We start from the raw sequence: 27,532 nt of genomic DNA on the forward strand, positions 1-27,532 counted from the left end.
GTATTTTTAAACCTAGTTATTTTATAATGTTTAATATTTAGTCAAAAACAAAGTGAAAAACGATTAGAGGAAACGGTTGATATATGCGCAAATAAATGCTACTTTGCCGCCACCTGCTGGTTAAAGTGGTAATTATTGTCTTTTTTATTTTTAAATAAGTGTTTTCTATCAAATGTTGAATTTCCCACATTTTTAAACGTTCGGCTTTACAATGGGGACAATCTCAGAAGGATGAACAAATAATGTTTGTGGTCATCACATTAAAAATATCATTTGAAGTGCTGGAAAATAATGTGTGTGTGTCTAATTACAGACACAGCGTTTTTAAACGGTCCCAATAGCTTCGTCTTTATTGCAATCAATAAAACTGGTTTATTGGCAAATTAGGTAAATGTGATAACTGCATTAAAATATGAACACAACATTATAAAGTCAACCATTGATGGTTTTGTGTCGATGTACAGCGACTACAGAATGAACAGATCACAGTTCACCGGAAATGCCGAGCTGACTTAACGACAAGCAGGAAGTAACCGTGCATATAGTCAATTCTTACTAGTGAATCATAATTTTTGATATCAATAATTACATTGTTACTAGTAAAAATGCAAATTTTTGATATTAAGAATTCAATTGGCACTAGTTGAAAACTGCTACTAGTAAAAATGTTCATATTTACTATCTGAAAATGTATTTCTGATATCAATATAATTTCAGATATCTAAAATGGCTTTCTTACTAGTAACAATCACATTCATGGCATTAGAAACTGACATTGTCACTAGTGACAATCAAATGATTGATATGAAAAATTAACATTGTTACTTGTAGCATTTCAGTTGTTGATATCAAAAATAGATATGCGCACTAGTAAAAAAGTAATTAATGATACAAAAAATGTTTTTTTTTACTAGTAAAAATTGTATTCCTGATATGTGAAACTGGCATTTCAAATAGTGAGAAATAAATTCTTGATATCAACAATTATCATTTTAACTAGTGAAAACTGAATTGTTATTATCAAGAATGTATATCCTGAGAATGAATAAAAGTCACAACGGCTTGCCATAGAGCGTGCACGCGGACCCACGCTTCGAAAATCTACCGGAAATAGTATAGTATCCGGGGACTTTGGGTATGCTCTTTTCAACATATTACTGATGATGTCTCCAAGGAGCACCAGTTAGTGTTTCAAGGCTAGGATGGATAGTGTGTGACGCAAGTGTGTGTTGTGTGTGTGTGTGTGTGTTGACAGGCCCAGGTGGGAGAGCGTCACGTTACGTGTTTAATATTCATTAGCTAAGCCTTTTCCATAGTAGGATTCGTGAATTCGCTTCCTGCAAGTCCAGAGTGTTTCTCCACCCCTGAGTGTGAGTTGTGCTGAAGATAATAATAGAAATAGGGCAGGGTCCAGCAGACAAACGCGCTTTCACAACTCCAGTATGACATAAACGCGGTGACAGGAGCCTAACCCGAGCAAACCTGGAGCTTGATGTCTCGCGGGACTTCAGCGATCGACACAACTGCTTTACTTCGGAAACTACAATTCATGCTCCGATAAATGATTCTCATGTCACTCGATGAATCTCCAGGAGTGGGATATCGTGTCTTCGAGTCGTGACGTGCGCGTCCACGAGCAGTCCTTGATCTCTCTTCTCTTCTCTCTCTTTCTCCCGTCCAGACCTGTGTGCTGCTAAGCGGATTTTTAGATTTTCATCTAAAATGAAACGATAATCGTCTTTATTGCCGGTGCTGATGACGTCAGGCCACTTGTGTTTGTTAGTTTGATGCCACTGTAGCCACCAGGAATGCCAGCTATGAAGTGTGCTGGCTGAGCTCTGTGTTGTTGGGGTTGGACACATTCAGCAAACTGATGAAAAATGAATTCAGATCTGGAGGCCATTTCTCTTTCTGTACCTTCTCTCTGCCAACCCCTAGACATGATGGGAGGTAACGCAGAATCCATTTCTGGTGCCGGGACGTTCTGGCAGGACCCCTCCATCTGTAAGAGTGCCAACCCTGGGGTCATCAGTTTGCCCTCAGACACCTTGTTGACCACGGGTAAATGTAAGAACCGAGCCGTGACGGTGGCCTACGTGAGGAACTCTGAGACGAGCCAACATCTGAGCCCGGAGAACATGGCTCTGCAGTGTCTGAAGGACGCCTGCGACGTTGTGGGGTGTAAACTAGATGTTGTTCCCTTTGGGAAGCTGGACTTTGGTGAAACTTCAGTTCTTGATCACTTTTACAATGCAGGTAAGTCTACTGAGAGTCCTGCAATGCCATTTGCTAAATCAGCACAAAGTTTGTTGACCGCTCAAATGTGTGGCAGTTGCGGCCTTTACCGTGTATTTGGTTTCTTTCCTTCTCTTTGGTTTCTATCTTGTTTTCCAGCTCTCACCTTTTCCAGGAAAGTTCTCAGAATGAAGTGAAATGTGATGGTATCATGGGTGGAGCGCGGCTGAATGGAAATGACGTTTTCCATAGTAGCTTGAAACTTGATGTAAACGGTTGATCTGCAGCAAAACCAGTTAAAATGTTTAAGTCCACCAAATCACTAGAGCTGTGTGCATTTCTTTGGGAAGTGTAACTTACTTTCCTAAGTCAAGAGGAGCTGACGAGTTTCTACTTTTCCCCAAAAACACTAAATAACAACAAACGCCACCACATCCGTTACCGAACACCTGCTCGTTGCTCTGTGAGATTGTCCTCATCCACGAGGTCATCACATGCAGTGACAAAAGACTCAATTTGAGGAATCTGATTAAATAATTTTGAAAATGTTTCAGATATTTGTAGTTTGTGAGAGTCCCTGAAATTTTGGGACAAAAGTGTAATTAAATCAACAATAGTTTAGTAGTGTCCATAACTGTAGAGTAAGTGAAAAGGCAGTATTGAGGTCAAATGAAATGGTTAAAAAAGGGATTTAGTTCCCCCCCATAATCCTTATCTCTTAAATATTTAATCTTGAGTTCTGGATCATTGTCATCTTGTGTGAGCTCGTGTCTTTCAGACTTCAGATCAGAGACTGACGCTCTGGTGTTTTTCAGCATTGTTCCCCCTCCATCATCTGTAAGGTTAAGGTCGTGGTGTGTGTTTCACCATAGTTTGGTTCCGCTTGTCTTAGAATGCTGTTTCATCCATGTGACCTTTAGGTTCAACAGCTCAAGATGAGTAGCTCCTGTTCGTTCACCCAAAATGAAAATAATGTCATTAATCACTCACCCTCATGGTGTTCCACACCCCTAAGAATTGAGATATTTTTGATGAAAAATCAATATCTATAATCAACACTTTCAAGGTCCAGAAAGGAACTAAAGGCGTTGTTACAGTCATGTGACTGCAGTGGTTCTTTTTGTGCCTGGAAGCGCTGGACATAAACAACGAGTGAGAAAGACACAGGAGAGAAGAGATTTTGAATAAAGTTGTTATTTTTGTTTTGTTTTTGCGTACAAAAAGTATTCTCGTCTCTTCATAACATTAAGGTTGAACCACAGCAGTCACATGACCGTTTTAACGATGTCTTTAGTTCCTTTCTGGACCTTGAAAGTGTTGATTATAGACATTGAGTCATAAACCTCTCGGATTTCATCAAAAATATCTTAATTTGTGTTCTGAAGATGAATGAACGACATGAGGGAGAGTAATTAATGACAGAAACTTCATTTTTGGGTGAACTAACCCTTTAAGGCTCTGTCTTCTGTTGGACGCTGAGATGTTATGTTAGCTTCAGGATTCTTTGTCGTTTGTTTGTAGCATGTCCATGTTTCATAAACTTAGATTTCCTTGTGTAACCGTATCCAGATTTGTACACTTCAGAAAGCTGTTTAAGCTGGTCAAACCTGCACTTTCATAAGTTTAAAGGAATAGATGAAAAAATGTCATTAAAAATCGTCATCACAACCATGTCGTTCAAAACATGTATGACTTTCCTTCAGTGGAACACAAAATAAAATATTTTATATGTAAAAATATATATATATAAAAATTCTGTACAATGACATGTTGTTAGCAGAGGCTGTAAAGCTCTTACACTACATCCAGGTCTTCTGAAGCCATACGATAACAACTGTTTGAGATCCAGCGGTTCACGAGGGTGAAATATAGATGAAGAGCCGATCGGGCTTAATGACAGACCAGTGTTTCATCTAATGCTTGACTTTATTTTGAGATTATCGCATCAGCCAGTTCTCCATTTATCAGAAGGGTTAGTTTTGTATTCATCTTACTAGTCATTATTAATTTGTATTTTTTATGAAGTATATCAGTGTGATTTTGGCCATCAGTCACCCTGCTGTTCAGATTCTGGTGTTAACCACTGAAACCACTGTGTGTTGGCCACTTACTTTAAATATGAATAAATTATACACTTATGAATATTCAGTTTTTCCTTATGAGGCGCTGAAGAAACTAGAAAGTTGTTTGTCTGAAATCCTCAAGTTAAAACAGACATGCTGAAAAATGCATGTGTTTGTTATTATTGGTCCATAGACGCATCTCTTTATTGTTATTGCACTCGTTTGCTTGTTTTGATGAGCGCTTTATCGATACAGTGCATTTTTTGGGCCTGAATGTTTTGTCTATCAATCAAAGGTTGCATGTTTTACATAGTTATAGCATTTTTAAAATGTTTGAACATGTTTTAACAGTGGATGCGTAGGAGGGAAATTGTACTTCTGGACTCTGGGAGTTTTTGAAGGAAAAAAGGTTTGCAGTGGAAGGCAATCTTATCAAAGGCTTTTTCTGTCTGATTACAAGGCAGCGTACTGTTCCCTTGAGTATTATGGTTATCTCTGCAAGGGCTGCTGAGCAGATAGAGCTCATTTGTTATTTGTTTGTGGAAAGGTAAAGTTATGCGGTGATAAAGTAAGTCTGATTTTGGGTGTATATGAGACGCTTAGGCTGCATACAAATACTGTATAGTGGGTGAAAAACAGTATGTGAGTCAAGTAATATGTACAAATTCAGAAAACATTAGACAAAAAGTACCCAGGTGACACTGTACTATCCCATGAGGCCACGGGAGAGGAGTTGTAGGTCAATGTCCAGATGTAGTGTGTCCAGATTACATACTAGAACAGTTACTCAGAGAATATACAATTTCTGACGCCGCCATAATCTTTAATTAGCCATTAGGGATGTTTAAGGTGTCACTACTACTATTGTTCATACATGATGTTAGAGATTTAAATGGCTTATTTGTGCTAGACGTGAATGACACCTATAATCATGTGGCTTTTTGCTGTTACTTTTTTAAGGGGTTTGATTTAAGATTTAATATTATTGAGACTTGGAAGTGTGCTTATTTGATTTGGACAGTGAGTAGCACCACCTAACATCCATCTTAGCAACACAACGAAATGTTTGCATTTTTCTTCGGCCGTTTTATTGTATACCAGGTGAAAAGTCTGATCACTTCACTGACAGCACATTTAATTTAATTTGATCTGTCTTCCCAAACACCACTGAAAATGAATGTGAAATGCCTCAGTTTCAGTAGTTATTTGTCTTAATTCTGCATGTGGAAGTACACTCGTTAACAGAAATGTGTCATCAAGTTTCTGTTTTCTTGCACTTCGCTGAACTCAGTTATGGCACATTTCTTTGTCATCAAACAGGACGGTGTACAAAACTGAACGGTTTTTCTGCTCCATATCCTAAAACATCAGAGAGCTTGAGCGATTCCTTTAATTATTCAGTTTAAATGACTCTGAGCTCATCTAGTAGCTTTTCACATTTGCTGTTGTAAGTGTATTACTGCACAGACATTTTACCTTTGTTTTTACAAACTGACGGATGTTAAAATGATTGACTATAATCAACAAGAAGTCACTGATGTTCACCGCAAACTTTTGTTTAACCAGTTGGTTATGTGAAGAATCTCATTGTTTTTACTTTAACAAAAGGTTTAATAGTTTAATCGTATTTTCTATTTATATTATATGAATACATTATACATCATATATTATACATATTTTATACATTTATATAAAAGAAATAGACAATAAAAAAAAGATATGATCACTAAGTCATGACAGCATACTTCCATTACTTAAACTCATCAAAAATAATTTAACAAATTTCAACTTGATTTCAGTTATACAAGATTCATCCAGGCAAGATTTAAAAATATTAGTTGAAATGACAAAATTACACTACAGAAGTAAAAAAAAAAAAAATCTGTTCTTTTGTGACTTCAATAGGAAGGTCATCTGGCTACAGTAATAACATGCATTTGTGTTAACCTGCACAACAATACATGGATAACTATTAGACATCAGCATTTACTGAACGCTACGGTGGATGCTGTTTTGTACTGTTTTAGCGTTCTAAGAAAAAATGATGCAAGCGTTCAGCTGAAGAAATGTTGAAAAGTTTTTCTGCAATTTTACATTAGACAAAAAATGCCTGAAAAACACTTTTCATATGAAGATTAGAAATGGCCAATGGGTGAACTATTTACTCTGTATTAATGTGTTAATTCAACCATGTAGGCCTTAACAATTAACTGGTGGAATTGCGGTGCTATAAGAACTATATAATCTAGAATAACAGGAACTACCTGCTCATCCTAACAGTCAAAGCGGCGCCTATGGCTGAGCATTAGTTGTGTTTGGTGCCACTAGTGAAGTTACACACTCCAGCTTTCAGGTATTACATGGACCATACTTCCACCCCTCACAGTGTCGTTTATAATCCAGACTCTATAACAACCCTTGGATTCAATAGTCCGGTCCGGCCAATACGCTCTGGTGTTTCAGCATGATTGGTTTCTGCCTGTCCAGGAGCAACATTGATCCTCTTTGTTGGAACAAAGTCTCAGTAACTCAGAAAAGCTATAACACTCAAGTTCGCTCAAAGCTTTGTCTGTAACAGTCATGTACTTTAAAGTTTCACATTAATTTCATTTAACGTAAAAAAAAAAAAAACTTGCATTCTTGCTAATAAATACTGTTTGCTTGTTGTTCTTGTGTTTAGGTCTTGATCATGGCTCTGCGTTAGTTAGCAACAGGATAAGAGGATCATTGTTGTTGCTATGTGTGCGTTTGTTAACCACATAAAGCCTCACATAGCTGTATTTGCATTAATCATTTGAGAATCGTCTCTTTTTTCAACAAGCCATTTGTTTGATGACTGGTTAGCAATACCGGCCCATCTCTACCTGTTGTGGCATTTCCCGTTAATAAGATTTGTGCTCTTTACTGTACGTTACTTTGATATGAAGGTGTCTTTTTAGAACAGATTTAGTTCTGCGCAGAGAGAACCAAAGTAGTGCGGCAGACTACACCAGAAAAACTCTGACAGATTTATGTGGGACAATTTTAACTACATTTCCATGTGTGAAAGCTGAGACAGATTTCTGTGTGTGTACTGGAATGCTAGATCCTGTATTCACAGCTGGAAATTATCATCATTGTCATTGGTTTCAAACCTGTATGGCTTTCTTTTCCCATAGAATATAAAAGGCGATGTTCTGACAGCCTCGATAACCTTTGACTTCTTGTTCTAGATAAATGATTCAAATAGCGATCAAGATTCTCCCACGGTTCTGAACAGACAACTAAACAAAATAACATGTAATTTACCAGAGGTTCTGATGCAACATTAATTGCTGCAGTCTGTTTAAAATGTTTATTTAATTTGAATGAATTATTTAAAAAAAATTGGTTTGAATGAATGATTCAATGACTCACTCATAAAGACTTCATTACTGGATGAATCTGTGTTTGAACGAATCATTTGAATGAATGACTCAGTGACAAACACATGTTAACAGTCTCTTGTCGCCACCTACTGGTGTAATGATATAATCAATACAATCTTTATTTGAAGCGTGTTATTTTCGAATGGTGATTTGCTCTGTTTTGATAATTTCCTTAGACATCAGTGTATATACTTTTATCCAGTACTTGTGTGATAATATGAATATTTGCAACACAGAAATAATGATACTGTGAGTGAAGCTGCTTCATGCCTACACATGACCCCTGCTCTCTCTGGGTCAGGTGACAGTGTTCTGGTGAGACTTTGTCAAAGGTATAATAGACAGAGCCGAATCGTTGTCATTAAGGAATGAGGGTGTTTGAATCAAGATCGGAAATCCTTTAAAGATTAATCGTGCAGATCTGTTTTCCATAAATTGCATGTGGGTGATGACTGAGGCTGTGGTTTCTGTTTCGCGTGGTACGGAGGAAAGGAATGACGTGTGAGTAAATGACAGAGTTTTCATTTTTGGATGAACAACAACAACGAAAAAAAGTCAGAAACAAGATATGGAAGGAGCAAAAAACAAACAAATATTAAATGGATGACCAGCTCTTGTCTCTTGTTTCTGTTATACCAGTGGCGAAGTATAATTGAATACACCTGCATAACTTTTACACAACCTGCATGATTTATCAAATCAATTCATTAATTTGCATTAGCAACTCTCGAAACATGAATTATTAGCTGACTAATATTGCATTAGTTGATTATAAGCATCGTTGTACACATCCCTTTAATATTACTTTATTTATTTAATAGTATGCAGCATTGAAAAATTGTATAACTTCAGAAAATTATTTGTGAAGATCTACTGATATGTAGCCATTTTAAGATTGTCCTCTTGGTCAATTAACAGAAGTGTGTCTCTCTGTCCGCTGAGCATTTTTAATAGTTCTGCCAGCTTTGGGAAACAGTCTGAATGAATCGAGTTGTAATATCTATATATCTGCCACAGGCCAACCTGCTCTCTAGATATCGATATTCACGTTACGACTGAAACGCCTGTATCGGTCGATCCAGTGGAACAACTCTGAAAAACTGAACGTTTGTTTGTCACAAGTCTTTTTGAGAATCACTAGCTGTGCAAAAGAAGAACGCACTTATTTCAGAGGCATTATACACAGTTCTGCTTGTGGATCTCTAGTTACTGCAGAAGTGTGAAGATCTCAAAGATCTGATTCCATGAACCTGGCAAAACTCGTCAAAAGTTTTTGTAATGTCGACCCAGTTCCTTTTAAACACAATTTTGTTTCCCTGGTAGACTCATAAATTCCTGTGTTTCCAGACTGGCCTAAATTATCATCATATCCTCTGTTTTGATTGATGTATGTAAATGGATTTGCATATTGAATTTTGATAAAACTTTATAGCAACAATTGCATCAAACATTTTTCGCTGTTAAGGTTCATTTGAATATAAAGACGCACGGACACAAATCTCGGGATGTTCATACACTCTGCATGTCTTTGTCCTCGGGGAATGTATGTTGCTCTGCTCGCTTTCATCATGTCTGTTTCCTTTGGGTTAACTGAAACAACAGCTCCGGCACAGATGCATGCAAACAGAGGAACCGACTTCCTGCTGATATTTAAATGAAGCGTGTAGGGCACTGATCTCAACTGTAGGGACAGGCCCGATAGAAAACAAACCACACACAAACACTCAGTAAACCACTATCTATCTATCTATCTATCTATCTGTCTGTGTATCTATCTATCTAGTCTGAGTTAAAGCGTCTCTCTGTGTTCACAGATATTGCAGTAGTTGAAATGACGGATGCGTTTCGACAGCCCTCTCTCTTCTATCACTTGGGTGTGAGAGAGAGTTTCAGCATGGTCAACAACATCATCCTTTACTGTGACCTCAACTCAGACTCGCTGCAGTCTCTTCAGGTCAGAAGCTCTTTTATCTCAGTGACACGAGAGTCAAATGTGCATCAAATTGAAAATTAAAGGGTCATTTTTTCAGCACCTTACTTTCATATATTCTTCTGGTCTGAAGTTTAGAGATATAAAGCATGAGTAGTCTTTGTTACGACTATTTTCCACATTTTAGAATCATAGTAAAGTTATGAAAACTATGAAATAACACACACAGAAGCATGTAGTGATCACTAAAAAACTGTTTAAAGTTCAGTCTTTTTCTAGATTCCAGACACATATTCCAGCTCTGCTCGCTCTGGGCACTGCTTCATTCTGGCATGAAAAGTATCGAAAGAGTTGAAATGTATGCTAAAAATGTGTTGATTCTTTCCTGCGCTGTCCACTTTCTACGATTTTTAAATACATTTTTGTATTTTTAAAAAAATGTAATTTGTTAAGTAATATGTTTATATTTGTCTGCAAACTAAATGTAAACATTTAACATATGCCTTTAAAACAAAAGTTAATTCAGATAATGAAAAACATGCGTTCAGCCACACCTCTGACTGGTCTGAGTGTATTACTGCATTAGGTGAAAGTGATTTTTGCCAAGTAGGAAATTTTCCTGGATCAGCAACAACATTCCAAAAGAACAAATATTCTAATCCTGTCCCAAACACAACCTGTGCCTTAAGAAATGAAGAGCACTTTTGTGAAATGTTGTGAGGAGGAATGATGCCTCTAAAATGCTGCTTTATTCTTCATAATGCAACAGCAAGAACAACACTCAAAAATCTCTGATATTGATCCAAAAATGTTCTTTGCACATCATTCAACCATTTGGGCTGAGGAACAAACTGATGGAGTCGGGGAATGGTCAGAAAGAAATAATAGCTTGATAAGAAATTTGCTTGAAACTTCTTCTAGTCTTAAACTGAACCCTAAAGTCTGATTGGTTGATGGTATGTTGATGGAGCTTGTCTTAATTAGCAAATAACAGTGAGCAACTGCATCATGGTGTGTTGCAAATACATTTATTGTAATGTAAACTTACACACATTCTAATTAAAAGATGTGTTGGGCTAGTAGGATAAATCCTCATGATCTTGTGAGGAAAAAGGTGCTCACTCATTTATTGGATGGACACAAATTATTAACACAACTCCCATTATTTGCAGCGTATCACTTAGACATCCAACCATTTAATCACAGTGTAGGTTTTATTGCCACAGTGAATTACAGTAGGCAGGCATTATTGTCATGGAGATCCTCCCGGCAAGGTCAGACACCTCTATTATTATTTTACATTACTAAATGGAATTATGCCAGGTGAGTGGGGAGTAAATTGCATAATGTGAGATATATTTAGATGAGCTCTTTAATGCAGTGAGTTTATTACTAGGCAGAATTTCGTGGAGGATGGTGCTTGGTGAACACACACAGATGTTCAGAAAGGAGCTTAAGCACATTACTTAATTCATACTTCATATTGTACTCTATACTTGTTATTTCAGGAAACATTACACAATATGCATCGATAAGCATTTCAAACAGCAGTATGCTCCGTTGTATGTCAACCAAGCATTGGCTTTCTTTGTTTTTGCATATTAAACTAAAATAGGAGAAAATGACATTGTGCTTTTAACAGTTCAATGAAATAATGTGTGAAGAATAAAGCGTTGAATCCGAGTCATCACGTTCATTTCATTGTCACTGGAAATGAAAGCATGTTGTATACTCAGAGTGTGCATACACACACACACACACACACACACACACACACACACACACACACACACACACACACACACACACACACACACACACACACACACACACACACGGTTAATCAAAAATATTCAGAACAGTGTATTTTTAGGTTGTTTGTGATCAAACTGAGCCAAAAAGAGAGCTGGCCATGTGCACAACCTGAATTCATTCATGTCTGATGTTTTTCTCGTACAGGACGTGATATGTCAGAAGAATATGGTAAGTGTCTTAACCTTCACTCACTCTCTGACTCATGCTTATTTGCTGCCATTTTCAAACAGAAAGTTCAGACTCTTTGCGTCTGTGCTGTTGTAGACTCGTGTAGGCTAATCGGTTTGATTGCAAACCTGAAAGCATAAAAAAAGAAAAAAAAAAGTTTACTTTGATAATTTTCAGCTTTGGTTATTTCATGTTATAGGTCAGGAGTTTTCAATCTGTTAGATGCCTTCCTCATGCGAGTGACCCGACCCTAAAATTTAAAAGGCAGTTATATATTTTCAAGTATAAAGACCCATTTAATGCTTTGGAAAAAAAATAGTGTTATAATGGACCCCAGTTTGAGGTGATATGCAATTTGACAGAGATTATTGATGTATTTTGTTGGTTAATTGAGACTTTTGCAACAAGTTGCAATGTTGTCAGTTCTTTCAGCCAACAGAATCGTTAAGGGCCTAAAGATTTGTGAGGGACCGACAGGGGATTGTGGTAGACTAGAGAAATACAGTAGACTGTACAGGGGACCCAGAAAACTTAGCAAAGTGTCAAATAAAATTAAATATAATGCATACATTTCAAAACATAAATGCAATTAAGTTTCACCAAAATGTAAAAAAGGCGAAAATAATAATAGAAGTGTTTCACAATCAAGGGAGACTCTTTGAACCTCCCTCTACACCTACACCTCTCTATACATCGCTTTGTTGGTTATAAAGTGGTTTCTGAACTTGGGTGTGAAATGGTGATCTGGAGTACAATTCATGTGGGCTTCAAAACAATCCAGTTTAGCTTGCAGAAGTGAAACACTATTGCCGAGTTGTTCCAAACCATGACTCTTTTTCATAGACCACAGAAGGTGAATTTTTAAAGAATATCATTGTTGTTCTTTTGAGCATAATGATTGTGGACTGGGGCTGTCAAGCTTTAAAATGACAAACCAAACAAACACCAATTTAGTATGAAAAAAGCAGTCATTATTACTTGCATGCTATACTCCAAGCCTCCAGAAGCCGCTGAAGATTAAGTGATTTTTCTCTACTTCTACCCTGTAAATCACATGGCCTACGGTGATTACAGTGAATGAGTCACTGTTTTTGAAGCTTGAAGTCCCCATTAATTGCATGGAAACCCCTGACCTGTACTGGGTTACTGGGGGTCTTAAAAGTCATAATTTGCCTTTACACAAAAGTAGAAAGCTGTGGCATTAAATGTTGCACGCGTTGCAAAAAAATGTATATCTTTCTCAATATTTCTGTCCTGCATTTCAGTCTAAACATCCTTAAATCAAGATTCATTTACTTGACATGCAAATGCAAAATTAACAAAGTTGAGTCACTTCATTGTGATCACTTTCACAGAAAACAAGATTTCATATTTTATGTCATTTTGTGTCTCCAGTAAAAGCATCTTGATGTAAGAATCTTTATACAGTTGTACTGGAAAACTGAGGAAGTTTTTTGCAGTGTGATCAGTGTGACATATTTTAGTGGTTGGGAGCAGAGCAAGTTATTCTTTTGTAAAATGAATTAAAAAGTAATGGATATCTGTTGGAAGTTGTGTCCCCTGCTGTCCACAGCCCAGACAAGACCTGTGATGTTTGGGGCATGACTTATGCTCATGTTCACTGTAGATATTAACTATATTCCACTGCTTCCCATTTGTTCTTTTTCCAGACATGCACCGCTAATTACACGTTCATCCCGTACATGGTGACGCCTCAGAATAAGGTGTACTGCTGCGAGAGCAGTCTGATGAAGGGTCTGAGCGAGCTGATGCAGCCCAGCTTCGAGGCCCTGCTGGGGCCCATCTGTATGCCGCTGCTGGACCGACTCACGCAGCTGCTCACCGGCTGCAAGACCAACACCTGGTGAGAGCTCACTAACCCTTTCTCCTCTATATCTCACTGCTCATTAAACCAGTAATGCTGTTGTCTTTATGGCTGAATGTACCATGACTGTGCTTTGGGTGTTTTATACTGTAAATGTCAGAGTCGCCTGATGGCATGCATTGAACCATCTGTACCGTGATGGTTTCGGACGAATACATGTACCTATTACACATGCATGGAAAAATCTGCGATAAAACTCATTCAGGTCATCAGCCAGGTGTTGATTCGACACAGTGCTTCATGGGCCCAGATGGTGTAGTTACATTTATTTACATTTATTCATTTGGCAGACGCTTTTATCCAAAGCGACTTACAAGCGAGCACATCGTCATGACGAGGCAAATAGACAAGAAGTGCTCAGATTATCATGAGCTACAATAGAGAGGGATTAGAGGAAGTGAAAGGATAGGAATAAGAAGTTTTTTTTTTTTTTTTAAGTTAAGTTTTTTGTTTAAGTTACAGCATATGTCGTACCAGCTGTCCATCCTAATAGACTTTGGCATTGAAATATTGTTCTTGAATTTTTTTTGTCCTCAGTGTAAACAACGTTAACCCTTCTGCGTATGCAATTTTATTTCAGATTTTCGTTCTACATTTCGTTCAGTAACTTATTGTCTTTTGTGTGCTTGTTTAGTCAGTACTTCCGTGAGACGGTTCTGAACGAGATCCGTAAAGCGCGTGAGCTTTACACCGGAGCAGAACTAGCGGCAGAGCTCAGACGGATCCAGCAGCGGCTCGATAATGTGGAGTGTCTTTCAGCCGATGTCGTCATCAACCTCCTTCTTTCATACAGAGATATTCAGGTGACTGCATCACATGAACCTTTGGTTGTTATTCACATTGACTGCAAAATAGTCGTAATATTACTCATCACAATTCTGATTACTATTAGTATGTAGTTTCTGCAACACTTGTGGCACCTGGAGGAATTACACAAATGAAGCATGTTTTCGAACACCGTTGCCCCTTTCGTATGCCGTGCCTCCCCAAACTCAAACATCACAAATGCTGCTTTTACTCGTGCTTGTGAAGTCGTGTCTCAACACATGAAAGTAGGCCACTTTCAATAAAAAATCCAGCATATTAGGAGTAGTTTTAGCTGAGCTATGCATCATGGGTAAGTACCACACAACTGTTTGAGGCGGTTTAGACTGGACACATCAATGTAAACATTATAAACTGGTACATTTGTCTTTCTGAATGGGTGCATGATAATGTCCATTGCAATGCCCTGTTTGCTGACGTGTTCATGAGCTGTTTGATCTTCGAAGGTTTTTTTGGCTTGCACTTCTGCCCTTTTTTCCCCATATAACACATTAGCCATGGCCAAACACCAACTAAAACACCCTCTGGCTCCGCCTGCTGCAGTAGCCACGCCCCAAACTCTTGCTATAGGTTGAGCGTACAGAGATTGACGGATCTGAGCGTGTAATTTCTCAGATCTTGCGATACCTTGCTCATTATGCAGACACAGCCATAAGCCATCAGTTCTCCTGAAAAGACCAATGGTCATTATTTTTGTAATTCTGTTTGGTGACACTCGTAGCACAGAAATGGCACACTTTTTATTTGTAGCATGTGTCACATGCTGTTTTATTTCTACAAAACATATTTTTACTTGTGTCTCAGTTTGCAGAACAAACCAAAATCAGGTGTGCAATAAAGTCTTTGGGGCACGGCATTGTGCCGCGATAAACACTAAAATGCACACTTTTCTAAAGTATCACCACAAAACACAATCATTAAGAGTATCATTATGAGACTAGTGTGATTGTTTGCTTCGTTCAAAACTATATCCAATATTTCAGCTCCTGTCATGGCCATGTAAAGATGGTAAATGATGCGTGATGTGTGCGAGGACACGTGTCCATAAACACTGTTTGCTTGGATCATACTCCACCCAGAGGAATCACTAGAGGTTCATCTGCCTCAGTCCCTCCAGTGGTCATAAATTTAAACCACTATCTTTACATCTCAAACTCTTTTTTTTATTCTGAAAAGTGGACGCTTTAACAAAAATGCCCTTTTCTGCTTTATAACTTCCAGAATGTCTTGCATGTCCCAGATATTATATTCCACTGTTAGTGTACTGCTGTGAACTCGCTGTTTGTTCATTTTTTTCAAGTATGAATGATTATTTTTAGTTATTAATTATTTAATTATTACACAGACTCTGTCCAGTGTCCACTAAGCTAAACTTGTATTGAACCTGGATATTCTATTATTCTGTGATCGTGATGGTAAGGGTCCATTTCCTTAAATGTTAGCCTGATTTGCTCTGCATAATATAACTCATAAAATATTATAAATGTCAAATAACGTTAGTTCCTGAAACGCCCAGGAAAAGTTGTTCCCGTGGATTTCCCCTGATGACATCGAGGTGAGGCGCAGAGCTGGAGTTTGACTGTAATGTGGGAAGAGATTGGCGTGTCCCGGAGCTTTACGCTCGCTGCTGACGAATCAAGGCAGACAATTTCAACAAGACAAAAATGTTATTAATCGGCTAGCAAAATGTTGAACAATAAAAGGACTGTCGTTTTGCGATGTTGGAGTATTCAGATCAGTGCAGTACAGAATTATTAATGTGTTCAATGAGAGGATCCTAATATTGTTGGGACTGTTAGTGCCTGTGCTGTTAAAAATTAATAAGAGAACAGGAAGTCATAAATGCTCTGCTATAACTCTGACACACCTTGGCAGTAAGTCACTTTAGAAGTATGATAAATGACCGTAGTTTTACGTAGTTTCGTAACCTTCAACTCCTCTTATCTACACTTTCATAGCATTTTCCCTCATGTCCACTTACAGTGTTAGTCATTGTTTCTTTAATTTCATTACCATTTTCCACCGTCTCTTTGAGCCTCAAAATTAAACAGGTGGTGTTTTTAATGTACTAATAAGTACATTCATATACGTCTCAAATACCTCTTTAATGTTTGGCTAACCTCTGCGTGCCAACACTGTTCATCATGGTTGGGTCATGTTACAAAATATTTGTAGGTGTTGATGTAAAAATGTGGGCGGTCATATAATTATGATGTTATAATCATTAAGGTTTTTGCAGCTTTTAGTATTGGGAAGTTTGACTTACTATGGCGATCCAGTTCTTTTGAAGAGTTTAAATGAGTTGTTCATGTTTCAGCGTGATTCATTGGTTCTTTTACTTTATCACCAGACGTCATGATGGTCTTAATAATTAGGCATGACCAAAAGGCTGATTTATGAATTGTTCAGTCCAATTTTCTAACATAAACGGATCAGAAGAACGGTTTGTTCATGAATCAAACATCATGACTTACTGTTTGTTTTTGTGATGATTACTGACATGTGCAGTTTGTTCCGACTCCAACTCTGGAGAATATCATGAATATTTCATTTGAATGAAGTATGAAGAAAATAAACTTCATATGCCAGAACCTTTGTCTCTGAACATTGTTTTTAATTATTTACTAAAGGTTTAGAATAAAATTGAATGAATGAATTATTCATTTAGATTTTTTCTCATTTCATTTTTCATGTGTAGTAAAAATGAGGGTAATATAATAAAACAGGCTTACGGGAAAACATTGGATCTGTTGTTTATTTATTGTTCAATATTTTTTCTTTCTTTCAGCCATAGTTATGTTTCATTACCAGCGCAGCTTTGCGTTCTGAATCCTCACAGTTTGTAATATTGTATAATAAATATTGATTTTTTTTTTTTTTTTTAAACTGTTTCTTTTCTGTTTTGTGGTTATTTGTCTGTCTGTAGGATTACGAATCCATTGTGAAGTTAGTTGAAACACTGGAAAAGCTACCGACCTTTGACCCCGTGGCTCATCCTCATATAAAGTTCCACTATGCCTTTGCCCTGAACAGGTGAGACTGAGCATCTTAATGTGCCCTAACTAGGTGAAAACGTGAAGTTTACAGAATTAATTTCTCTTCACACTGAAAGTTTAAATGAACGTTCACCACATAATTACAGCTTGATTTATTAGATGTTTAATACACTACAGTTAAAAAGTTTGGGGAAAAATTTTTGATAATTATCAGTGTTGAAATCAGTTGTGCTGATTCATATCCCTTGTGAAAAAAAAGTGCACTTTAGTATACTTTTATAAAGTGTACTTATTGCAAAAATAATATACTTTAAAAGAACACACTTAAGTGTGAATTAAATGTAATGTTTTCATCGCTTAAGTGCATTATATCTGTACTTAATTTCAAATATATCACATATTAAGTTCATATTAAATGCAATAAGTTGAACTTAAGAGTGATTTTTTTTGAACAACTTAAGTGGTACTTTAATACAACTTTATGACAACCTTCGTAATTGCTTCTAGTACCTTTAAAATATAGTTAAAGTGCACTGCCCAATGTACTAACAAGCAATTAATGTGAACTAAAATATATTTTAATATCAGTTATCAATACACTTAAGTGTGAATTAAATGTAATGTTTTCAGCCGCTTAAGTGCATTCTATTTGTAATTAATTTCAAATATATCACAGATTAAGTTCATATTAAATGCAATAAGTTGAACTTCTGAGTGATTTTTTTTAAAGCACTTAAGTAGGACTTTAATACAATTTTTTATGTACTTCAAAATATGGTAAAAGTATACTTCCGAATGTACTGACAAGCAATTAATGCGAACTTAAATATACTTTAATGTAATTTACATGTACACTATTATATAATTTAATACATTTGTAATTACATTTTTTGTACATATAATAATGAAGTTACAATTTAGTATATTTCAAAATATTACAATCAACACAAATGCAAATTGAAACCCTCTACATTTACTAACAAAATAATCTCTAAAACAAATGCACAAAAACCTTTTTGTTGATGCACAAGAAAAACCCAAGAAACACTATACACAATCACAAACAATTACAACACTTTAACTCTCATTTAGAAAGAGTCTGGAGGACAGTGAGGCTTATATGCACTATAATTTTCTCCATCACATACAAAGGTACCTAAACCTACCATCACAATCTTTCTGCATTTTTACATTTTCAGATAAAATCATTCTGTATAAGATGATAAATAAGATAACACCCATGAATTAATACAAACAAAATGTAAAGAAAAGAAAAGATTCAAAACTTTGGGTAACACTGTACAATAATTTTCTATTAGTTAACTACTTTAGTTAACATGAACTATGAATGAAAAATACTTTAAGCATTTATAAATCCTAGTTAATATTACGTATGCATTATTAAAATCAAAAGTTGCATATGTTAATAGATAATGCACTGTAAACTAACATGAACAATAACTATACATTTTATTAACTTGAGAAAAATTTTTTTTTATTGCCTAATGTTAACAAATATTGATAAATACTGTAAAAAAAAAAGTCAATGCACATAGTTAGATAATGTTGTCTAATATATTAATTGATGTTAACAAGCGAGACCTTTTGTAAAGTGTTAGCTTTTGTAAACCTTGTTACTTAAAAGCTCTGCAACCCTTACTAGCTCAAACATTAAACAGGACAAAAAGGTTTCTTCTAAAATCTTACTCCAGCATTACAGTGAATGTAATTTTGAAAAGAAAAAACAAAACAAACAAAAAAACAATGAATTCCAAAGCCACAAAAACAAGAAAACCAAAATTGTCTGTCACCACCTTTTTTTAAGTTGTATGAAAAAGTGCTGTTTATGTCAATGTCCCAGAAGCTCTTCATCGGCAGAAAACCTTAAATGTCCATGAAGCTGCGAACCACCTCTACATAGTATGCATAAATGAACATGTTCCAAAGAGGCAAGAAAGTAAAAAAAAAAAAATACCTGGAGGAAAAAAAAACAAAAAAGAAGTAAGAGTCAGTCCATTATTATAATTGGTTCAATCAAATGAAATCAATAGATATAGATATATATACAGAACTCCAAAGTTTATATCCACCTTTGTAGGTTTGAAAATAATAAAAACCCATTTGGTATTCCCTAAAGGCAAAGAGTTGCTGATAGTGATTGAAGCCTGTGGCCAAGATGTTTACTGTGTACTGATAATTTCCTCCACTTTAATACCAGTTACAGTGTGAAATAAATATGAATGAACATCTGAAGGTGTGTTACAACATACAGTACAACTGACCCATAAGTTGTCACATTTAATCGCTCAATCAGTGTTTCAACGCGTGGAAAGACGTCAACAATGTCACGTAACATCACATTTACTTCAGAAAAATCATATTCACCATAAACTCATTAGTCAACTATAGAGAGGAGCATTCTGCTAATTATATGCACCACGTTACATATTCATTATAATTTTATTTTAAATATTTTTTTTTATAATTAATTTATGTATTTAATGTTTGAATACATAATTTATGACAGCTACAATTTAAATGTTTATATTTCAAAAAACAATTTAGAGTAGAAATATGATTATGTAATTCTAAAGTTTACATAATCATAACTTTATTATAAAACAAACAAATCATACAAATTAGCATTGTATTTGTTTCTTTATTTAGTACTTCCCTGATGAAGCAGTTTATTCTGCAAGGTGTAAGTAAACTTTTGACCGCAACTGCATCACCCAAGATGAATTACCTCAGTCATCAGGACAACACTGTAGTAGAATCCTGGGAGAAGCTCCTTCACATTTCCCACAAACACCAGGATTCCAGTGACCACACCATCTTCACTGACACTGGCCTTTCAAAATAGAGAACATTTTTATAAACATTTTTATTCCTACTTTACAAGGAATTAAACATAACTTTATCAATTACACAAATATAGATAAATAACCCAAGGCCAAAGCAAATTGAGGGGTTTTGCTTTGAAAATAATTATAATAATATCATTATATGTAAATATAAATATATAATGATTAGATGGGGATTTGTAAGTGCACAGGTGAGAATTTATTACTTGCAAACAGAAAAGATTCAAAGCATTTAAAAGCCATAAGGACAGTTGATGGCAGTGTTTTAGCTTGTAGTGTGTGATCAGGGTGGCTGAATTAATGGAAAAACATGGAACATCACCTCATCAATATGGGTCTTTGATTCCACACAGCTTGCACTGTATCTCCAATAACAAATCTGTACTGATCCTACAAAATGAATATATAAAACAACAGATAAGCACAAAAATATTACATATTACAAACACAAACAGTAATTGAACAACTAACTTTTCAAATGCAAAAAGAAAAATAGATTATAAGCATTACTGGTGGTTATAATAGCGATTAAATGTATATAATTGTCTTTAAATGTTGCAAGATCAGATCTTTGAATTTAGTTCTGCAAATTTAACTTAAAGTCATTTAAAATGATTTAAAAAGTCAGAGTTCAATTAAAATATATTTTCAGCAGCCAAATTCTTTGAACACGCCCACACACGCGACCACGTTCATATTGTATAAGAAATTATTATAATGCAATCATAAATAAATTACAGGAAACATGATTAATTCACCTCCATATTGCGATTAAACTAAATAAGTTACACTCATAAGAACTGCTATGTTCCGGTGAAAAAATAAAAATGAAGAGAGCATATATCAATATCAAGATACTTACTTGCTTCTTTATTTGTAATACATAACGTCTCATCTGTAGTCATCCAAACGTGCGCTCCTTTGTTTTCTTCTTTGATCAGCAAAGTTTCCTCACGCATCGCGATCACAGAAAGATGGCTGAAGGTGCATTTTTCAAACTCTGGTGAAGTAATGCGCCGTCATGACGTAGTATTGTGGCGCATGCGCATGATTAAATTTGTTCAAGTTGAAGTTTTTCTAATTCATTGTTGTAATTAGACTGTAAGTTTACAGAACTTGACTCATTCACCTAACTGAAATTCAATTATTTTATAGTTTAGTCTGATTAAAATTAAATGTATTTTAACTGAATATGAATTCAAATTAATTTTTTAGATCTGTTAAACTTTTGCTTGCAATCAAATAGGTTTAATCAACTTATAACAACAATGATATTATAAGTATTATACAGATATGTAAAGTACATCACTGTTGCATTAAGTATCACAAATACAGCACTCCGTTAAAAAAAAAATAATAAAAAAATAAATAAATAAAAATATTGTCAAATATTATGTAGAAAACTGACACTAGTCGAGTTTAGAGCAGGAGCTGGTGATAAAAATTTCAACAATAAGTTGTACTGGATTATACACTGTATAAGCAAGTGTTTTGAAATTCAGAAAAATAAATTTCAAGTGTATTAATGCACACAGTATTTATTAAAGACTAAGCACATTTAAAATACATTAACAAATGTCATCTTGGACAACACACTTAAGTTGAAATTAAAATAAATTATTTTTCATGTGCTTTAATATATAAGTCAATACATCAGAATAAGTTTACTTATTTAAAACACTATAAAGTCATAATTAGGTAAAAATTAAGTGCATTTTTAAAAAGTGCTCTTAAGCATGTTTAGAAATATTGTCATGAAAGTGTACTTTCTTCAAGTACAACTTAATAAGTCATTATTACAAAGTGCATTTTTAAAAAAGTGTTAATAAATATTGTCATTTAAGTGTACTTTCTTTAAGTACAACTTAATAAGTCATTATTACAAAGTGCATTTTTAAAAAGTGCATTCAAGTGTGTTAATAAACATTGTCATTAAAGTTTACTTTCTGTAAGTACAATTAATAAGTCATTATTACAAAGTGTATTTTTAAAAAGTGCACTCAAGCGTGTTAGTAAATATTGTCATTTAAGTGTACTTTCTTTAAGTAAAACTTAATTTGACATTATTACAAAGTGCATTTTTAAAAAGTGCACTCAAGTGTGTTAATAAATATTGTCATTAAAGTGTACTTTATTTAAGTACAACTTAATTAGACATTATTACAAAGTGTATTTTTAAAAAGTGCACTCAAGCGTGTTAGTAAATATTGTCATTTAAGTGTACTTTCTTTAAGTACAACTTAATTAGACATTATTACAAAGTGCATTTTTAAAAAGTGCACTTAAGCATGATAATAAATATTGTCATTAAAGTGTACTTTATTTAAGTACAACTTAATTAGACATTATTACAAAGTGCATTTTTAAAAAGTGCACTTAAGCATGATAATAAATATTGTCATTAAAGTATATTCTATTTAAGTACACTTAAGTGGCCTTTAATTTTAATTATATTGTATTATCTGCAAGTGCACTTTTTAAAAAGTATACTAAGTACACACAAAGTACACTTTCAATACAATTAAGTGCACTTCTTTTTCACAAGGGATTTTTGTGAAAACTGTGACATTTTTTCAGAATTTGTTTGATAAATAGACCGTTTAAAGGAATCAGTGATTTATTTGAAATGTCTTTTGTAACATAAATGTCTTTACTGTCACTTTTGATCAAGTTAATGTGTCCTTGCTGAATAAATGTATTCATTTCTTTCTGAACGGTAGCGTACAGTATACGCTGAAGTGAATGAGATGAGCTGCTTAGAAATAACATCCAAGAGAAAGACTTAATGTCCTGTTGTTTGCCGCATTCGCTGCTGGTTACGACAAATTTCAATCCAGTTTTATCACTTGTTTTATTACGACATTGCACCTGGTTAGGACATGAAGTAATATATGAGTACATTTTGAAAAGGATTTTAGGATCAAGAGTTGAATCCTAAAATCCATTGATAAGATATTTGATGAGTCCTGTCCCAAACTTGAGCCAGTAGTTGAGTCAGTGTTGCTGTCTAATCTAACCGAGTGTTTTACAGGTTTTGGTCAAATCAACCAATAAAAGGCTTACTTATTGTTGACCGTCTGTATTACACCTGGATAGGAGAAATATGTAAAATCTTTCCTGAAAACCTTTTCTCAGTCATTTCTGTTTTTCACAGTCTCTTTTGGTGTGTCTCTGCAGGAGGAATCTGCCCGGAGACAGACAGAAGGCTCTGGACATTATGTTGCCATTGGTGATCTCAGATGAGCAGGTGGCATCTGATATTTATTGCCTGGTCGGGCGAATCTATAAGGATATGTTCCTGGACTCTCATTTCATGGACACAGATAGCAGAGATCAAGGCATACACTGGTGAGGACATGAGGGAGAATCTCACCAAAGCATTTGAGTCACATTTCACAGCAAAATAAAAATTATAACCTGCTTGAAGAAAATCTATTTGTAGGACCGTTAACTATTTCTTGTGACAGGTTTTGTGAGCTTCACCTATAAAGTGGTGGCAACACTTTACAATAAGGTTCATTAATTAATTAATTAATTAGTTCATTAACTACATTAGTTAATGTGAACTAATAATGAACTGCACTTATTATTATTATTATTATTATTATTATTATTATTATACAGCATTTATTAATCTTTGTTAATGTTAATTTCAATATTTACTAATGCATTATTAAAATCTTGTTAACATTAGTTAATGCACTGTGAACTAACATGAACAAACTATGAACAACTGTATTTTCATTAACTAACACTAACAGAGATTAGTAAATACAGTAACAAATGTATTGCTCATGGTTAGTTCATGTTAGTTTATACATTAACTAATGAACCTTAATGTAAAGTGTTACCAAAGTGGCCACAGTAACAGACATCCATGCAGTGACATTGTCTTTCTCTCCATCGTCAGGTTTAGAAAAGGCTTTGAATCGGAGCCCACGCTTCACTCTGGCATTAACTATGCAGTGCTGCTATTGGCCGCAGGACATCAGTTCGACTCCTCCTTTGAGCTGCGTAAAGTCGGTGAGTTGATTGACTGTTTGGATGAGCCGCGTACAGCCAACCACTCCTACAGAAGCGGCTGAGCAAACTTTTAAACAATGATGTCTGGTATAATAGAAAGTACTACTGGCCTGATATTTCTTGAATTGAAATAAATTGTGACATTATAGCGGTTGTGCAAGATCACTGTCAGAAAGTACTTTACTTAAAGGTAGGGTAGGCAATTTGTTTATAAACACTTTTTATTATACTGGTAGAAACTCTTTTCATATCCTGATAGAACATGTTTGTCCAATCATTGCATTCGGACATAGGACGTCCTACCTGCCTGTCAACCTTTGCATTTCCATACCTCCGTGCACCTGCTCACACAGACATCACATGACATCACACATCATCACATGTCATCCCACAGACATCACATGACATCACATGACATCACATGACATCACACAGACATCACATGACATCACATGACATCACATGACATCACATGACATCACGTAATCACAGACATCACATGTCATCACATCACACAGACATCACATGACATCACACATCATCACATGTCATCCCACAGACATCACAGACATCACATGACATCACGTAATCACAGACATCACGTCATCACATCACACAGACATCACATGACATCACACAGACATCACATGACATCACACATCATCACATGTCATCCCACATCATCACATGACATCACATGACATCACATAACATCACATGACATCACATGACATCACATGACATCACACAGACATCACATGACATCACACATCATCACATGACATCACATGACATCACATGACATCACACAGACATCACATGACATCACACATCATCACATGACATCACACAGACATCACATGACATCACATGACATCACATAACATCACATGACATCACATGACATCACATGACATCACACATCATCACATGACATCACACAGACATCACATGACATCACATGACATCACATAACATCACATGACATCACATGACATCACATGACATCACATGACATCACACATCATCACATGACATCACACAGACATCACATGACATCACATGACATCACATGACATCACATAACATCACATGACATCACATGACATCACATGACATCACATGACATCACATGACATCACACATCATCACATGACATCACACAGACATCACATGACATCACACATCATCACATGACATCACACAGACATCACATGACATCACATGACATCACATAACATCACATGACATCACATGACATCACATGACATCACACAGACATCACATGACATCACACATCATCACATGACATCACACAGACATCACATGACATCACACATGACATCATCACATGACATCACACAGACATCACATGACATCACACAGACATCACATGACATCACACAGACATCACATGACATCACACAGACATCACATGACATCACACAGACATCACACATCATCACATGACATCACACAGACATCACAGACATCACATGACATCACACAGACATCACATGACATCATGTAATCACAGACATCACATGACATCACGTCATCACACAGACATACATCATCACATGACATCACAGACATCACATGACATCACACAGACATCACATGACATCACACAGACATCACACATCATCACATGACATCACACAGACATCACATGACATCACACAGACATCACATGACATCACACAGACATCACATGACATCACGTCATCACACAGACATCATACATCATCACATGACATCACAGACATCACATGACATCACACAGACATCACATGTCATCACATCACACAGACATCACATGTCATCACATCACACAGACATCACATGACATCACGTCATCACACAGACATCACATGACATCACACAGACATCACACATCATCACATGACCTCAGCACGTTCCGTAAGGCTGTGCAGAGTTGTAGACAGACGTCAGTCACAGAGTTTATGCTGCGTTCACACCGTGTCGTAATTACGGAAATTAAGAGATGGCAACCGTGACGGTCACGTCCTCAGACTCGGAATTATGTGTTTCTATGGCAACACTATCAAGCTGAATGAATCTGCAGCAGTCAGGTGGTACAGGTCAGAGCGCTGTAATTTGTTTACGTTCATTATTATTGTAATGTTATGTGCTTCTAGACATGAGGTAATTCTGGTTCATGTGTTTTGAAGGAGGCGTGGCTTTGGAGAGGCTCTGAAGAGAGGGTGGGATCAAAGCTAGCTTGCTATTTCTAGCCCCTCCAAAGATTGCCTACCTTACCTTTAACATGAAAGACATTCACAAGACATTTTACTTCACAACCTGTTTTACTTCAGTAATGTGACATATTTCTAAGTGAAACAAAGTGATCCACAACAACAACATTTTAGGAGTAGGACTGTGTTCTTGGATGTTACCAAACCAGAATTCATAGTCGATTGTGGAGAGGATGAAAATTTTTTGTTTTTATTTGCAATGAATCCTCAGAATTACACTAATCCATTCACAAGTGTATATATTATAAAAGTATGGAATAATTAAGAGGGAATCTTTTCTGCTCATCAAGGCTGCATTTAATTGATCAAAATTACAGTAAAAACAGTGTTATTATGAAATATTATGATTTAAATCAGCTGTTTTCTATGTGAATATATAGTAAAGTGTAATTTATTCCTGTGATCAAAGCTGAATTTTCAGCATCATTACTCCAGTCTTCAGTGTCACATGATCCTTCAGAAATCATTCTGATATGATGATTTGCTGCTCAAGAAACATTTATGATGATTATCAATGTTGAAAACGGCTGCTTCAGATTTGTGTGCAAACAGTAAGATTTAAAAAAAAAATTATTGTAGTGCTTTTATTCATCAAGGACACATTGATCAAAAGTGACCGTAAAGACATTTATAATGTTTCAAATATTCTTGAACTTTCTATTCATCAAAGTATCCTGAAAATATTTTTCTTGATTTCCTCAAAAATATTAAGCAGCAAAAACTGTTTTTGACATTGATAATAATAAGAACCATCATTAATGATTGAGCACCAATTTAAGTGCATTAGAATGATTTCTGAAGGATCATGTGACACAGTAGAGCTATGGATTACATCTGAGAGATGTTTTAGTCTTTACGACTTTTAGTATTTTTATTGTAATTACAAAATTAGTCTACATATTGTTTTCCTAATTGTGCAAACACAGTGTGGCATAATTCAAATATTAAATTGTAAGTTAATGTTGGCATTTTCTAAGACGCCTCTCCTGATACTGGCTAATAAATAAAGAGCGCTCTCCTTTCTCAAATAGATTGCACACAT

General features: G+C 35.6%; 1 protein-coding gene across 2 annotated transcripts in view; it reads left to right on the plus strand.

Moving 5' to 3' along the window:
• The first annotated feature begins 1,149 nt into the window (after nt 1-1,149).
• Nucleotides 1,150-27,532, plus strand: part of map3k5 (mitogen-activated protein kinase kinase kinase 5) — a 41,662-nt gene continuing 15,279 nt past the window's right edge. The window contains exons 1-8 of one of the 2 annotated variants that reach the window (XM_048208159.1): nt 1,151-2,256; nt 9,520-9,659; nt 11,595-11,618; nt 13,289-13,482; nt 14,138-14,306; nt 17,255-17,361; nt 23,366-23,536; nt 24,099-24,211. In XM_048208159.1, the coding sequence (XP_048064116.1) occupies nt 1,881-2,256; nt 9,520-9,659; nt 11,595-11,618; nt 13,289-13,482; nt 14,138-14,306; nt 17,255-17,361; nt 23,366-23,536; nt 24,099-24,211 (1,294 nt within the window). In that variant the 5' untranslated portion in view covers nt 1,151-1,880. Of the gene's footprint in view, nt 2,257-9,519; nt 9,660-11,594; nt 11,619-13,288; nt 13,483-14,137; nt 14,307-17,254; nt 17,362-23,365; nt 23,537-24,098; nt 24,212-27,532 lie in introns of both variants that reach the window. The other variant, XM_048208160.1, reaches the window with a different exon arrangement.

Source organism: Megalobrama amblycephala, linkage group LG11 (assembly GCF_018812025.1).
Source record: "Megalobrama amblycephala isolate DHTTF-2021 linkage group LG11, ASM1881202v1, whole genome shotgun sequence".
NCBI classification, from domain to species: domain Eukaryota; kingdom Metazoa; phylum Chordata; class Actinopteri; order Cypriniformes; family Xenocyprididae; genus Megalobrama; species Megalobrama amblycephala.